The following is a 17,666-nucleotide window of genomic DNA, read 5'->3' on the forward strand; positions in this document are numbered from 1 at the left end:
AATGGAAAGTGAATTTCTTGTACGAAATTAGTAATTTAGCATGATTACTCAAGGATCAGGTGTTGGAGTGATGGCTGCTGGAAATGGGGCCTGTCTAGATTTGATCAAAAATTACTTTTTTCAAATGATGGTGCCGTTTTTTTACACATGTAATATCCTGACTATACTTGGTGATCAGTTGAATGCTACTTTGTTGAATTAAAGTATAAATTTCCTTCTGAAACATTATTCCAAACTTTTGGCCACCAGTGTACAATCTGAATGATCATATTTTGAACGAGCATCTCTCTTTACTCTCATGAAAGCAGTGCAACGAAAGTCATGATTGACTTTGAAGTGACTGGTGACCATCAACTGCCATTGTACTGAATAGACAGATCAGGACATTCATTAACATTTTTCCTTTTGTGTTCCACATAAGAAAAAAGTTATTGAACAACTTGAGGGCGAGTAAATGAAAGTATTAACAGCGCTTCACTTTTTCCACATTTTGTTATGTTACAGCCTTATTCCAAAATTGATTAAATTCATTATTTTCCTTAAAATTCTACAAAAAATGCCCCATAATGAAAACGTAAAAGAAGTTTGTTTGAAACCTTTGCAAAAAAGGTCTCAATGAGCACAGTGACCTCCATCATCCGTAAATGGAAGTTTGGAACCACCAGGACTCTTCCTAGAGCTGGCTGCACCAAAAATCCTCATCCAACCTAATGGAACTTGAGAGGTCCTGCAAAGAAGAATGGGAGAAACTGCCCAAAAATAGGTGTGCCAAGCTTTTAGCATCATACACAAAAAGACTTGAGGCTGAAAGGTGCTTCAACAAAGTAATGAGACAAGGCTGTGAATACTTTATGTGCATGTGATTTCTTTTCGATTTTTATTTTTAATACATTTGCAAAGATTTCAAGCAAACTTCTTTCAACTTGTCATTATGGGGTATTGTTTGTAGAATTTTGAGGAAAATCATGAATTTAATCCATTTTGGTATAAGGCTGTAACATAACAATATGTGGGAAAAGTGAAGCGCTGTGAATACTTTCCGGATGCACTGTATGTTTTGAGCACAATGCAAGAAAAAGGTAGAAAAGAAACATGGTTAATTTGAATACACCACCTCAGATGATATCTGACAAAACCACATATGAACGCACTCAAAGTGGTGACTAGATTTGAGATTTTGTACGATTTTTGTTGTGTATATATACACACACACACACACACAACCATTCCAGCTGCAGTCTGAAGCCCTGCTGCAATTTATAAGTGATAAGCCATGAGAGGCTGTGAGTTACAATGATTTTGCCATGGGATTTCAAAACATAGGAGGTTTTATAACTTACCTAAATATGAGATTGATGCCAAAGAGAGTGAACATGACTACGGTATAGCCCACAATGCCTGTGGTATAGCTGATCTTATACAACAGGAGGAACCATTTATATACAAGCCTGTGAGAGGAAAAAAGACAACAGGGTACATGAGTGAATGTCATGAAACCAAATCATATTTCACCCAAAAATGAAAAGAAATAAATGAAATAATTTTTTTAAATCAAAATATAGTCTATTTTTAAGACCATTCCGATTAGTTTTCATGAGTGACAAGCACATTTTGCTCCTTTGCAAAAAAAAAACATTTTCATTAGTTTCATTACAAATTAAAAGATAAATTTTTTTATTTTAAATTGTTTAAACATAGTACAATTGGTTGTACTGTTTTTATGATGATTTAAATACATTTAAAAAAACATTGTTTTCAATATAATGCAATAATATAACTTAATACAACACAATATACAACAGTTAGTTCCAGTCCTCAAATCTGACTGTACGAGACATTCCACGAGCACTGATGGTCAGACACCATTATCACTCCGCTTGCATTTGTGCCATTCTAAACTAAATTGTAAGAGCAGTGTAGATGTGTTAAGAGCTACTGTTTGTCATTTTTTTACATATATATATTTTTAAATTATATATGTTAGCTAGCATGTGATGGCAAAAGATAATTTTGTGTAATATGAGCAAGTTAGGTGACGTGAAGTGAATCCTCATTAGCCAGTGTTTACATACAGCACTCTGTGATTGCTTGAATCACTACTACACTACAAAAGCTAGGAAATAGCTTTAAACCGCTTTAAACAAACAACTTCAGCATTATGGCTCATCACAGCCAAGAGACACAACAGACTGATTAATTACACAAACTCAAGGCGCTTACCTCTTATCGGACTTTCCACATTGTTTAAATCGGACTGTTTAAAATGGCGGAGGACATTGCGGTTTCTATAGTGAAAGATTCTTGCACACCGGCTACCGTGAAACAGGGACAAATAACCCCGCTTGGATGGCTACTTTTCCACTGAGAAAGCATTTCTGCTTGGGATTGGCAAGAGGTAATCACACACACACACACACACACACACACACACACACTTATCCAATAACTTGTTAGAGACAGCACAAGCCGTGATACTATTTCTTAAGTGATATTTTTAAAATACTAACGAATGCTTGGAAGCATCATTTGGTTTGAACCAGCAACGGCAGATTCTGGCCCATCCATAAGAAAGTAGTTCCATGCACAAAATGCATATATGAACTTACTCAGTTTTTCCTAATTTTGTAACAAAATGTACTCGTTCATTTAACTGTTGTATAGAAGCAATTTCACACTTGCAATCGTGCTATATGGCCCTAAATCAGTTGTCTTTTTTGTTTTGAGGTGAAATTTGATGTGGACATGTACAAAATAAAGAGCAGTTTGGTTAACATGTTTACATTTGTTGAAGTCACAGTACAGCATTTCATTAGAGTGAGTAAATGGCCATTGAGCCCAGAGTCATGTGTTGGTGTCATTTACGATTAGAAGAAACTAAAGTTTCCAAAGTGTTTGACATCCAAAGTCAGAGTTGCACACTCAGAAATTGTTATAACACAGAAAGTCTAACCCACTCTACAAAAAGGCCTAAGTCTCAACAGCATGATAGTTCGCTATTTTTAGTTACCTCGGCGTGGTGCAGTCCAGTGGTTTCCGGGTAGCACGAAAAGTAATGAAGGCTGTGACAACAGAGAAGACGAACCATGTGAGCAGAAACCGCCACCAGTGCAGCTTAGTGGTGAAATACAGAGGAACCACCCACATCTGGAAGAGGGTCACCAACTAAAACAAAAGAATTGTCTTTGTTCAGATGTTAGCTTCTCAGGAACACTCTTAAAATCCAGCTAAAACATTTAAAGCAGTACATGAGCATACATGAAACAAATTTTGCAGCAACTAGACGTTTTTTGTTTTGTTACTACAGGACACCGGAGGAGATGGTATAGGGTGAATTTCACAAAAATTGTCAAGAAATGTAAGGATTGTATTAAGGATGGGCATTTTGTCTACTCAAAGGGGAACATAGCCATGTATAAAACAATCAGCCACAACATTAAAACCACATGCCTAATATTGTGTACAGTAGTGGTAAATATGTGCAAAAGGCTGTGAAAAGAAATCTGCATCGTTTAGCCCTTTGAACTTTCATAAAAAAAATATATATATATATATATATATATATAACCTTTGATTGAAGTAATTCAATATTTTTCTCCAAAATGCATTTGACATAATTATTGGCACCTTTTATTCAATACTTTTTGCAACCTCCTTTTGCCAAGATAACAGCTCTGAGTCTTCTCTTATAATGCCTAATGAGGTTAGAGAACACATGGCAAGGGATCAGAGGCCATTCCTTCATACAGAATCTCTACAAATCCTTCAAATTCAGGAGGTCTATGTTGGTGGACTCTCCTCTATGGTTCACCCCACAAATTTTCTATGGGGTTCAGGTCAGGGGACTGGGCTGGCCATGGCAGAGCAATGATTTTGTGGTCAGTGAACAATTGTTGTGTTGATTTTGATGTTTGTTTTGGATCATTGTCCTGCTGGAAGATCCAACCAGGGCCCATTGTAAGCTTTCTGGCAGAGGCAGTAAGGTTTAGATTTTTTTACCTGTTGGTATTTGATAGAGTCCATAATGCCATGTATCCGAACAAGATGTCTAGGACCTCTGGCAGAAAAGCAGCCCCACAACATTCAAGATGTTTTTTTCTTGAAACCCTACCAAACAACTGGTGATATAGGTGATGTCTGATTTTATTTGTATTTTTTTAGACTTTGACACAAAAGACCCAAATAATTTCTTCAACTCTCCAGCTGTGATCCTTGGAGATTCTTTGGCCACTTGAACCATCCTCCTCACGGTGCGTGTAGACAATATAGACGCGTCATTTTCCAGGCCAATTCTTAACGTCTCCAGTTGATTGGAACTTCTTAACTGTTGCCCTGATGGTGAAAGGGGGTATTTTCAATGCTTTGGCTATTTTCTTATAGCCACTTCCCATTTTGTGACAACCTTCAACAACCTTTTGCCGCACATCAGAACTATATTCTTTAGTCCAACACACTGTGATTGCTGATTAAATGAATTTGGCCTGTGTGTTACCTCATATTTATACCCCTGAGAAACTGGAAGTCATGGCTGAACAATTCATATTCCTAGTCACCCAGGTGCACTAAAAATGTTAAATATGATGGGAATATACTTGAGATATATTCTACTAATTTCTAGGGGTGAATTTCTAGGGGTGCCAATAATTGTGGCCAATTGTTTGAGAAAAATATTTAATAATGAGATATTTTCCCCCTTTCAATTGATTTACTTCAATTAAAGGTTAGATTTTTGTGAATTTTTTGAAACATTAATGTAGGTCACCCTCAGGCCGCCAAAACAGCACCAACACGCATCTCAGAATAGCATTCTGAGATGATATTCTTCTCACCACAATTGTACAGAGCGGTTATCTGAATTACCGTAGACTTTACCAGTTTGAACCATTTCTGTTCACAGAACTTCTGCTCACTGGATGTTTTTTGTTTTTGGCACCATTCAGAGTAAATTCTAGAGACTGTTGTGTGTGAAAATCCCAGGAGATCAGCAATTACAAAAATACTCAAACCAGCCCATCTGTCACAAACAACCATGCTATGGTCAAATCATATTTTTCCCCCATTCTGATCGATGTGAACATTAACTGAAGCTCCTGACCAATATATGCATGATTTTACGCACTGCAGCCACTGATTACATAATCGCATGGATGATTGTTGGTGCCAGATGGGCTGGTTTGAGTATTTCTCAATGCAAATGATCATCGTTCACACATGAACACCTTTACAATAGGTGGCGCTAATTGACAAGGAATTTTACCCCAGTATGATTGGTGGTGTAAAGCACCTTTCAGCTGGTCTATCACAGATGAGAAGAACAAGTTCACAAACAAACGAGTTCTCTAGCAAGCAGATCGAAAATGAAACAGAATTGTTGATTTGCTCAACGAGAAAGAAAATATTGGAGACACTTTCACAAACTATTTCTATGCAAAGGCAAAAAATGCAGCAAATATGGACTATATTATGAAGACAATCCATGTAAGATCAGAGAGTTGTTTTTAAATGGGGTGCAAGGCATGATGCAGCAATATCATTTACATATTCCTTATGATAATTTTTTCTTCAGTTTTTAAGGCATTTGATGCAAATAAAATACACACCCTCACTGCTGGTTCAGGACTTTTTCCTTTGTATATACTTGTGTTAAGTACATTTGTTTAAAATCGCTGCGTACCACAAACATAATGAATGTTAAAACAGATTTTGTTATCTTATAACCATGTTCAATATACCTACTTGTGTTATTCATTTGCTTAAATCCCTGCATGTTACTAAAGCAGGATGAAATTTAAATGCTCAAAGTCTATATAATGCAAGCAATAAAACAGATCTCATCTAACAAACACATCTTCAGTCTGACCCATTATTAGATACTTAACAGCTGTCGTTGACCGTTTTAAACAACTATTAACAATAGCACAGTAATAACAATTTTGTGTAGACACCACCACAATTATTTTCATAGGAAAGATTAGGAATATATACAACTCCATAGCTCCTGCTTCTCTGTTTGAGCTGGCTCAGATTCAACCTATAAATTTTCCGACCTCTACTCTAATTTTGCCATTGTTAACATTGACTTCATTGTAAGAACAGTCGATGAATTAAACTAATTGCGTCCATGATCCCCTTCCTTCTGTTCTCAAGGGATGTCCCCCATATCACTTCAATTGTGCCTTTAATTCTGGGTCTGTTCCCCTTGCACTAAAAATGGCAGCAATCACACCGGTCCCTAAAAAGCCTGGATGTGATAATTTGCCTGTCAAATTATAGGCCTATATCTAACCTCCCTTTTTTGTCAAAGGTTCTGGAGAGTGTTGTTGCAGCCCAGTTACACAATTATCGGTCTCAAAATAATTTATTAGAACCTTTTCAATCAGGCTTCAGAACTGGACATAGCACCGAGACAGCCTTGGTGAGGGGTCATGAATGACCTCCTTATTGCAGCTGATACAAGTGCATTAAGTATTTTGGTCTTGCTAGACCTCAGTGCTGCATTTGACACAATATGTCATTCCATCCTACGGAATAGGATTCATAGTTGGCTTGGCATCTCTGGGACAGTGATGGACTAGTTCAGATCCTATTTAACAGGTCGCTCTCACAAATCAGGGCCTGTACTAGTACGTCAGAGTGTTCCCCAGGGGTCAGTGATAGGCCCCACTCTGTTCAGCATTTATATGCTTCCCCTAAGGCAGATGATTGGGAAATACAGCCTTGAGTATCATTGCTATGCTGATGATACTCAGATTTACATTAACAATAGCCCTGACATCACCTGCACGTTAACGGTTATGACTGAGTGTTTGCAAGAAATAAGGACTTGGATGCAGCATAACTTTCTGAAACTAAATTGCTCCTGTACTGCTTGGTAAACCAGCTGCCACTCGTTAAGTTGACCATCCTAAATTGATGGTTGATAACAGCCTAGTGCTTCCCACTTAAGTGCAGAACCTGGGCATTATTTTTTATGCTCCGCTGACACTTGATGCACATATTAAAAATATTTCTAAAACAGCCTTTTCCCATCTTAGAACCATTGCCCGGTTTGGCCCTTCCCCTCTCTGGCTTGTAGAAAGGCTTATCCATGCCTTTATTACCTCTAGGCTGGATTATTGTAATGCCTTCTTTTCAGGTCTACCAGCAAAATCCATAAATGGGCTTCAGTAAAGTCAGAACTCTGCTGCTTGTGTTCTTTCTTACACTGTTCCATGTCAACACATTACCCCTGTGCTCTTGCATTGGCTTCCAATCAATGCACGTATTGATTTATTAAGACAATTCATGTAAGATCAGAAAGTTTTTGAAGGGGATGAGCACGAGTAATCGAGTACTTCTGCACCAGCTCCTCGAGTAATAAAAACACTACTGGAATATCGCAAATTGATTTTCCTCAACGCATTTCCCTGCCGGAAGCAACACTGAATTACTATGCATCTCTGCACACATCTTGGGTGGGTACTAGTTTTTGTGGGTTAGAGTGCTCGACTACAAAATACCCATGTATGGCAGTATGGCAGTGATGCAGCAATAGTCATTCACGGTAGTGCAATCTTTGATTTTTAATGGGAATGACAAGGAGGCTGTGAGGGATATACTTTGAGTTTTCAGATCTGTAGACCATTTCAAAACAGACCAAAACTATGTCATTAAAAGTCACATGTGAGCAAGCTGTCCCTTATTGGTCACTATGTTTGCTCATCCATTGATATACCAGTTAAAATTATCTGCCTATAATTGAGTAAAGCCACGTACATTTAAAAAAAAAAAATGCTAACGCCGTCCTACCCGTTTTCTGCCGCCATCCAAAAGAGTGAAATGATCATACTAAAATTACCTCAGGAATTATAAAACATCCATTTTAAATGTGCAATTATATCTAATATACTTGCCAAAAGGCTATATCCACATTTTGATGATATATTACAGATAAGTGTTGATCTTCTCCAAAGATACCAGTTATGTTGAGGGTTTTTATAGGGATGGTTTGCATTCTCACCACAAGCAAACCACTCCAGAGTTAATTTGCAATCGTTTAGGCGGTCTCAGCCCAATTGTTTTGGTGTGGATCAGAGTGCGATTGCAATGTTCATATATGCCTAAATGAAACAAACAAAGGGAGAAAACGCATCAGGCTCTGAAACAAATGCCCCAAAACAGGCCAGGTGTGAAAGCTTACTTTCAGAGTAAGGCTGAAATTATAAAAAAATGGTCTACCAAATCTTTTGTTGTCAAATATTAATTTGATGTAATTTAAAATAACATGAGATCATACAAAACTCTAATGATGGCACGCAAGAGCAGCACTGCATCTCGCACCTGACAGAGGACAGGAAGAAAAAACAGGTCAGAGTCTAGATGCACTCTTAAATTTCCAAACAGCTTCAGGTGATGTAGATCGCAAAGTATTAGGGAATTATAAAAAAATATCAAAGTAAATAAAAACAGAAGCACTTTCGTCATGGAATAAGCAGAGCCGGAGCTGCCGCTCAGCTGAAGGAAAACTTGCGTGTCGAACACCCCGGCATTACATCTTTAATGTGGTTATACTTAATGCATTATAGGTTTAAAGTTCTACTCATGTAAATAACTACAAACTCCAAAACTGCCATTCCTCGGTGTGGTCAGCGCCTCATCTAGGAGTTGCGTGAAGTGTTCCGATCTAAGCGGAGAGACCGAAACTGCACTCGGAGGATGCACACTCTGGGGCGGGGATGCTAGTCCCTCGAGCACGCAGGCTTAATGCAGTTAGATTATAACATGATGGTCCGTGACTTATTGAAGCATAATGTGTCACTGTGCATTTCTTATCGTGAAGAAAATTGGCAATACGCAGCTTTATTAATAAGAGTGTTAGTTATTTGTGAGTTAACAATGGATTGAAGTGAACAAAAAGGTGAGAGGGAAGGCTTCACCCCATTATACAATGCAACCAAATATTTTGATTTGTTTTCCAATATAACTATCTAAAACTCCTTTAAAACAACCTACATTTACTTTAGCTGCTATACTGCAGAAAAAAAGAAATTGCAATCCGAGAATGTTGAATAAAATATTAAAAAGCATGAATAAGATCGATCACTTGCATGTTAAATGAATCCATCTGAGAACATTTTAGTTTTTAAAAGGATTTGATGCAAATGAACTACACATCCTCACTGCTTTTACAGGATTTCTTCAGCGATTTATGTCTGTTGTCAAACCATCTTTCTGTGCTTAGCGCCACCGGTTGCGCTGGTTTTGATAACTGCAAAGGCTTCTGACACTTGATCCAAAGCTAATATTTTACTGGTCAGGGCATTTAGTAGCCAGGCAAAGAACAAATTGAAAATCGGCAGAAAAAAAATCCTCACTTTGTCTGCTCACAATTTGCCGTAAATGCTTGCTCCAGGTGTGATTGTCTCAATGGTTACAATTCAAAATGTTCATTGTGGTGAAAAATTGTATTTGATGTGCAAAGTCACTATTCACCTTCACCAAAAAGACGCAAACACGTGAATGGTGACTCAGGCTGTAAGTCACTACATTTTCGCCTGACACCTCCTTTAGCGTTTCATGGAAGAAAGAAAGTCATCTAGGTTTTGCAACCACATTGGAATGAAAATTTTAAGATTAGGACAGAATAGAGGTTGTTTTTAATGCATGCAAGGAGTGCACACTGGTAGGGCTGGGAATTGCCACAGACCTCACGATTCGATCTTACAATTATATTTTCTAGCTGATTTGATGTATTACGATACTGCAATTCTGTAAGTACTGCGATTTTAATTTTCGATATAAAAACTTGTCATCATTTTCTCTGAAATAAATGTTGATTGAAGAACAGTTGTGTTTGAAATGACTAAGGTTTTTGCTCTGTAATATAGCCTATAATTTGCAGGTAAAAGTTAAGGATGTGTAAAACTAACAATCGACCAGTCAATGCATGGTCTGAGCTAAGCAATAGTTAGTGCAAGGAACCCATGTAGCACACTGGCAGCCAAAAGTTTGGCATAATGTCCAGATTTTGCTCTTATGAAAAGAAATTCAACTGAACACAATGTAGTCAGGACATTAATAACATGAAAAATTATGATTACATTTTGAGAAAAAAAACAAAACAAAAAAACTTCAGAACTTCTTAAACTACTACAAAGAGTTCTCATCAAAAAATCCTCCATGTGCAGCAATGACAACTTTGCAGATCCTTGGCATTCTAACTGTCAGTTTGTCCAGATACTCTTCCTGCAGCACTTGCCATAGATGTGTCTTGTCGGGCACTTCTCACGCACCTTACATTCTCGCTGATCCCACAAAAGCTCAATGGGGTTAAGATCCATAACACTCTTTTCCAATGATCTGTTGTACAATGTCTGTGTTTCTTTGCCCACTCTAACCTTTTCTTTTTGTTTTTCTGTTTCAAAAGTATCTTTTATTTAAAATGGTTTCCATAAGGCCTGCACCCCTGAGACTTCTCTTTACTGTTGTTCATGAAACTGGTGTTGAGCAGGTAGAACTCAATGAAGCTGTCAGCATGTGAGGCGTTTATTTCTCAAACTAGAGACTCTGATGTACTTATCCCCTCTTGTTTATTTGTACATCTGGCCTGCCACATCCATTTCTGTCCTTGTTAGAGCCAGTTGTCCTTTGACTTTGAAGACTGTAGTGTACACCTTTATAGGAAATCTTCATTTTTTTTTTGCAATTTCAAGGATTGTATATCCTTAATTCCTCAAAACAATGCTTGACTGATGAGTTTCTAGAAAAACCTGTTTCTTTTTCGCCCTTTTTGACCTAATATTAGACGTGCCATCTATTGCATACTGTGGCAACCCCAAAACATCACAAATACAATGTTAAGATTACTTTAATTAATCAAATAGCTTTCAGGTGTGTTTGATATAATGGCAAGTGATTTTCTAGTACAAATTTAGCGATTACTCAAGGATCAGGTGTTAGAAATGTGGCCTGTCTAGATTTGATTAATGTACTTTTTTCAAATAGTGTTGGTGCTGTTTTTTTACATCAGTACTGTCCTGAATATACATTGTGATCAGTTGAATGCTACTTTGGTGAATTAAAGTTCCAGTTTCCTTCAAAAACAGCTAAATCTGTACATTATTCCAAACTTTTGGCTGCCAGTGTACATAAGGCTGCACTATGTCCATTTGTATTCAACAGATAAATATATATACACACACACACACACACACACACACACACAATACAACATTTTAACTTATCAAGTGTTTCTTCAAGCACGCATCTTTGTGTATTTCTTGTCGACAGTTGCAGGTAAATGTGCAAAATTACCTGTCACTGCGCTGGCTGTTAGATTATAAATATTGCGGGGGTGTAAAATGTAGTTTAGAGGTCGACCGATATTGTTTTTTTCAGGCCGATGCCGATCTTTTGAAATCCGGGTTGGCCGATGGCCGATTAATGCTGCCGATTTATTTTGGCCGATAGGTGCTTGTTTTTAACCTCTTATTTGAATCTTTTATTTGAAAGATAAAATGTAACACAAATAATTACTTAAGATAGACAAAATTTCTCAACAACTACATTTATTGAACACTTGACCAATCTGCACTTGTACACTTAAATTAAAAATGTATAATGTAAAAACATATTGTATAAATAATGTATAACAAATATATTAAATAAACAAAGCAGGTGTTACGAACTGCTCCGAGACACGAAGGTTGAGATCCAAATACAGCTTTAATTAAGGGGCAATCCAGACACGTAATCCAATATTCAGAGCATCCAAGAGAAGCACAGGCATAACTAGGGATGGGTATCGTTAAGGTTTTAATGGTATTACTATCTTACCGATACTGCTTATCGATCCGGTACTTCAACGGTATTCTTAACGGTTCTTTTTGTTATACACACACACACACACACACACACACACACACACACACAGTTGTCTTTCCATGTTTTATGGGGACTTTCCATAGACATAATGGTTTTTATACTGTACAAACTTTATATTCTATCCCCTAAACCTAACCCTACCCCTAAACCTCACAGAAAACTTTCTGCATTTTTACATTTTCAAAAAACATAATTTAGTATGATTTATAAGCTGTTTTCCTCATGGGGACCGACAAAATGTCCCCACAAGGTCAAAAATTTCGGGTTTTACTATCCTTATGGGGACATTTGGTCCCCATAAAGTGATATCACACACACACACATCACACACACACACACACACACACACACACACACACACACACACACACACACACACACACACACACACACACACACACACACACACACACACTTTCCTGAAGGTCTACTAACATTACTGTTCAGGTGTGGTCTAAAAAGAAATCTAATAAAGTAATCAATTGTAAAATAACACTGCATAGTTTATCATAGATAGATGAATGCTTATTAATGCAGAAGTTATTCATTCAAGAGCTGTAAGTGATTTTCTCTTTGCCTTTTGTTGTTTGATTCGCAGTAATAGCTCAATCGTCACGTTTAATAGACAGCTTCCCCTTTAAGACCGAGTTCAGATCTAATAGACTCCTGATGCAGCATATTTTCTCCCAATTATTTCCATAACTACGTCCATTTAAGACATAAACTGTGTTTAAGTGAATCTCCAAGCCTGTCGTTTTGACATATTTTTGTGTATATTTGATCGTTTAGACGCGCACATGAAACCCAAAGTAGCCTATACTTTGCTTGTCTCTTTGTGGTGTGTTTCGGAGCGCGCGCTGCCTTGGGAACGGTATCTCTTGCGCTCTTTTTATTATTAAACGCGTCCCGCAATTTAGCAACAGTAGCTAGACTGCATTTTACAACAATCACCGATCGTGCTGATTCTGACGTTAAGTTTGAGTTTTAGGGAGAAATGTCAGTGCACCGCTGTGAAGGGAAGGAAGTTGTGCTAGACAGAATGCGGCTTATGTATAAATATTCTTTTTATAATCTTTGGAAGGCGAAATCTAAAATAAAATCAGACTAATATCACAGATCTAAACCAGGCTATGTTTGAATGTTTAGTTCTGTCACTCATTTAGCTGGGCTCGTGTTGTGCTCGCTGTGCGTGAGATCTCTCTCTCTCTCTCGACTGCGAATAGCTAAATTGCATCACAGACAAATGGTTTCATATTATTATACATAGAAATATGAATTCTATAGACACTTCTGGTCAATTCTTTCTCCTTTATTCCTCAAAGTTATTAAAGAAATTAAAATTACTTCGACAATACCAACACACATGAATACGGCGGTTATGACACTTTTGCTAAAACCAAACAAAGATCCAATGCACCCTTCTAGTTACCGCCCTCTTTCATTAATAAACACAGATTTAAAAATCATTACCAAAGCATTAGCTACTAGAATAGAAACAGTTATCCCGATGTTAATTCACCATGATCAAACAGGTTTTATTAAACACAGGAATGCTTCAGATAATATGCGTAGATTATTCAACCTAATTAACCTTGCCCAACAAAATCATACCAAAACAATAATTGTATCACTTGATGCCGAAAAAGCATTTGACAAAGTTAACTGGACATTTCTTTTTAATACTCTACATAGATTTGGCTTTGGAGAGTCATTCATCCACTGGATAAAAATATTATATACTTCACCTAGGGCCACAATAACAACAAATGGGATTACATCACAAAATTTCACACTTCACAGAGGGACCAGACAAGGATGCCCACTTTCTCCCTCTTTATTCAGCCCTATTTATAGAACCACTTGCAGCAGCAATACGACAAAATGATAATATCAAAGGAATACAAAACGTCAATACACAACACAAGATCTGTCTTTATGCAGATGATTTGTTGTTATGTTTACAAAACCCTTATAAGTCATTGAAAGAAACCTTTAAAATTATCAATACTTTCTCAAAACTTTCTGATTATACAATAAACTGGAATAAATCAACAATATTACCACTTTCAGAGGGCGCCTGGGATTCCACAGCCCATGATTCTTCTCTTCCACTCCACACTGGCAACATTACATACTTGGGTATCAACATTTCCTCCAGACTGTCAGAGTTGTTTAATCTCAACTATACCCCACTTTTAAAAAAAATTGGAGATGATTTAAAACGCTGGACTAACCTACCACTATCACTTATCGGTCGCATTGCTACAGTTAAAATGAAAACTTTACCACAAGTCAACTATCTATTCTCAATGCTTCCAACAACACCCACCGATAAATGGTTCAAATCACTGGATTCATTAACCTCTCACTTCTATTGGAAAAATAAAACACCTAAAATTTCACTGGGAAAATTACAAAAGACAAAATCACATGGCGGCCTAGAATCTCCAAATTTTCAATATTACTTTTTAGCAAACCAGCTACAATATTTATATAAATGGATTCATAAAAATAATCATAACAATTCATGGATGGAATTAGAACAAAACCATTGCAAAGATACTTCAGTTTCAGACCTTGCCTTTCTACCAAAATCAATTAAGAAAATGCTCTATTTTAATAATATTACAATTGCATCAACTCTGACAGCCTGGTGGAAAGTAAACAAAATTAATAATTCACCACTAACATCATGTAGATACACCCCCATTTGGTTCAACCCTGATTTTCAATTATGCAATAAATCGATCAATTTTCCATCTTGGAAACAAAAGGAATCACTCATCTCCATCACTTATTTGAAAACAACCAATTCAGTATCATTTAAAATATTAGTCCAGAGGTACGGTCTTGGGGAGAACATTTTCTACAATATCAACAAATTAAATCCATAGTTAAATCCAAGATTAACATAATTAATAACCCACTTCATCCCTCTCAGTTAATGGAAGACTTAATGAAAATCACTAATACCAACAAACTAATATCTAAACTACATAAACTTATATTAAATAATGATACGACAATTATAATACCCATGAATAAATGGGAAAAAGACTTAGCCTTCTCACCCAACACCGACCTCTGGAAGGAAATCTGTAACAACACATTTTCAATGACTAATAATACTAACCTACAGCTCATACAGTTCAAGATTATTCACAGGATTCACATCACCGAAAGAAAGATGTTTATAATGGGCTTGAGGGACACAGACATTTGTTCACAGTGCACACTGGGGAGCACAGATGACTATTTTCATGCCCTATGGACCTGTCAATCAGTTCACTCATTTTGGATATCAGTGACCACAAACCTCTCAGTTATCATGGGTTGTGGAATCCCTCCATCTCCGTCACTCTGTTTACTTAATAACTGCATGGAAGTTGATAATCTCCCAATCAAATACAAAAACCCCTCCTCATCTCTCTAACTATCGCCAAGAAAGTAATTTTGCAAAACTGGAAGTCCAAAAACTGTATACATATTAATCACTGGAATAATCTTCTAATAGAGTACATCACATTAGAAAAACTAACATACACTAACAAGAATATTATATCTACATTTCTTGATATCTGGAAACCATTCCTAACTCATCTTCATATAAATCAATAACCTGGAACCGGACCAACGCATTCTCCCAACCACACTACTGATGATATTACAGTAATATCATTACTGTACAGTACTACAATTATTCAGTATAGATGTACTTTATATATATATGTATATGTATCTATTTGTATGTATGTGTGTGTATGTATATTTTTATATGTGTGTAGATGTATGTATGCGTGTGTATGTATATGTAGGTATGTGTGTATGTATACATGCTTGTATGTGTATGTGTGTGCATATGTATGTATGTATACATGTATATGTATAATGTTCGATAAATTGTACTTTTATTTTATTTAAAATCTGCATACTATTGCTATTTTTTTTTTTTTTTTTTTTTTATCAAAGATGGTGGTAGTAGGGATGATGATATTGATACTATTATTATTATTATTATTATTATTATAGAATGATTAGTCTTCCCTTCCTCTCTCTTTCTATATAAATGACAATTCAGAAAATATTACGTATAAATATGTATAAAATTTTGTTAGAAATATAAATGGTCTGGGTCAGGCGTCTGTTCTAGGTGCTGTTGGTGGGTGCAACTGGCATATCCTGTTGGCTAATCATTACAGAATCAGTGATTGGACTGACTGGCCCTTCCCTTTCACTGCGTCTGGCCAGATCCCACCCTCGTGTTAAAGAATCATTGATTTGATACCTGGGTTGGATGTGGTGTCTCTGGCTGGGGAGCTAACCAGTGCACACCTTGCTCAAAGCCATGGAAGGGGAAAAAGAAAGGGAAAAGGAAAAGGAAAGAAAAGAAAAAGAAGAAAAGAAAGAGGAAAAAAAAAAGAGAAAAGGAAAGAAAAGAAAAAAAAAAAAGGAAGGGGTAAGAGGGCCAACCACCTATAACATTTGGTTACATCAGGTCACAAACAGACTAAGGGAGCTTGGTGTGGAGGTGCCTGTTATGGTGCCCGGCGTGCCTTTTTTTTTTTTTTTTTATATAAAGAGGACACCTCAATGGAGCCTAGAAGCTTAACTACGGGGGTTGGGTGTCGCTGGCGCGGTGAGGGGAATCGGAATATTGAATAGAGGAGAGGTGTCGGTATCTGTGTGGAGCTCACTGGCAGTTGTGGATCAGCCCCTGACCTAGAGTTTAGAGCAGGTACGGTGACATTATTGACTGACCTAAATGTATTGTTATTAATACTATTAATACTATTGTCACTATTATTATTATAGATTGCTAGAGCTAATGCTCCTATTATTGTCATGAATTATCATTATAAATGTCATCATTACTACTATCACCACTAATATTAATATATTGCTGTTATTGTTGTGATTGTTGGGGTGATTAATACCCTCACTAAAAATATACTGATACTACCTTCTATACTTAGCGTCACAGAAAGGATCTCATCTGTCTACATACATCACTTTATCGATGACTGTGTTGGGCTGTTTTGTATCTCGTTGTTTTTGTTTTTGTGCTTTTTCTCTCTTCTGTATTGTATATGTGTCTCACTCCCTTGTATGTGTTACTCTTTTGTTAATTTGCAATAAAAAAAAAAAAAAAAAAAAAAAATATTATACATAGAAATGGCTGGCAATATAAAATAACTTTCTCTTTATAGCAATAATACATGTATTTTCTTAATTTCTCCAGTACTGACAGCAGAACCGATAACGTCCAAGCTTACCAAAGCCAGTCCTTCACTAACCAACTGTGCATTGGTATCTTTTTTATTACTTATTTCTCTGCATTGAGTGACAACCCTCTCAAATATAAGACACACAAACAGAACAAATAAAAGTCTCAGATTCAGCTGTCTGTAATTGCAAAATTCTTGCTTGCTTATTGTGACATGATAGCAACCCTTCTGCTGTGATAATGCAACTTCAACTACGCTATCAATATCCAAAGTAGCCGAACGTCATGTCGCATTTTTTCTCGAAGTTGGCAGTAACATATCAAAAGTTTTTAATTAAATCTAAATAAGTTATACAAATTTAACCCTTACTGTTTTCTCCAAGGAACTTAGCTCCTTCCTTGATGGCACTGGCACTGGATGAGGTCTGTTCACTCTGCTGGAAAATGACTCTAGGGGCAGTGTGCGACGAACACGTGTTCCACAACAACACTAGGCTGCCCACAGATGCGCCTGCCTAATAATCGGCTTGATATACTTGGATATTGGCCGATGAGATTATGTAAACATACATTAGAGGTCGAC

At 36.8% G+C, this 17,666-nt stretch overlaps 1 protein-coding gene across 6 annotated transcripts in view; it reads right to left on the bottom strand.

The window, feature by feature from the left end:
* Window positions 1-17,666, bottom strand: part of rnf121 (ring finger protein 121) — a 52,391-nt gene that overhangs the window by 22,898 nt on the left and 11,827 nt on the right. For all 6 annotated transcript variants that reach the window (XM_052099661.1, XM_052099660.1, XM_052099659.1 and 3 more), the window contains exons 4-5: window positions 3,008-3,162; window positions 1,341-1,448 (exon numbers count right to left, since the gene is read on the bottom strand). In XM_052099661.1, the coding sequence (XP_051955621.1) occupies window positions 1,341-1,448; window positions 3,008-3,162 (263 nt within the window). The remainder of the gene's footprint in view (window positions 1-1,340; window positions 1,449-3,007; window positions 3,163-17,666) is intronic.

This window comes from Xyrauchen texanus, chromosome 31, assembly GCF_025860055.1.
Source record: "Xyrauchen texanus isolate HMW12.3.18 chromosome 31, RBS_HiC_50CHRs, whole genome shotgun sequence".
Classification (NCBI taxonomy): Eukaryota; Metazoa; Chordata; class Actinopteri; order Cypriniformes; family Catostomidae; genus Xyrauchen; species Xyrauchen texanus.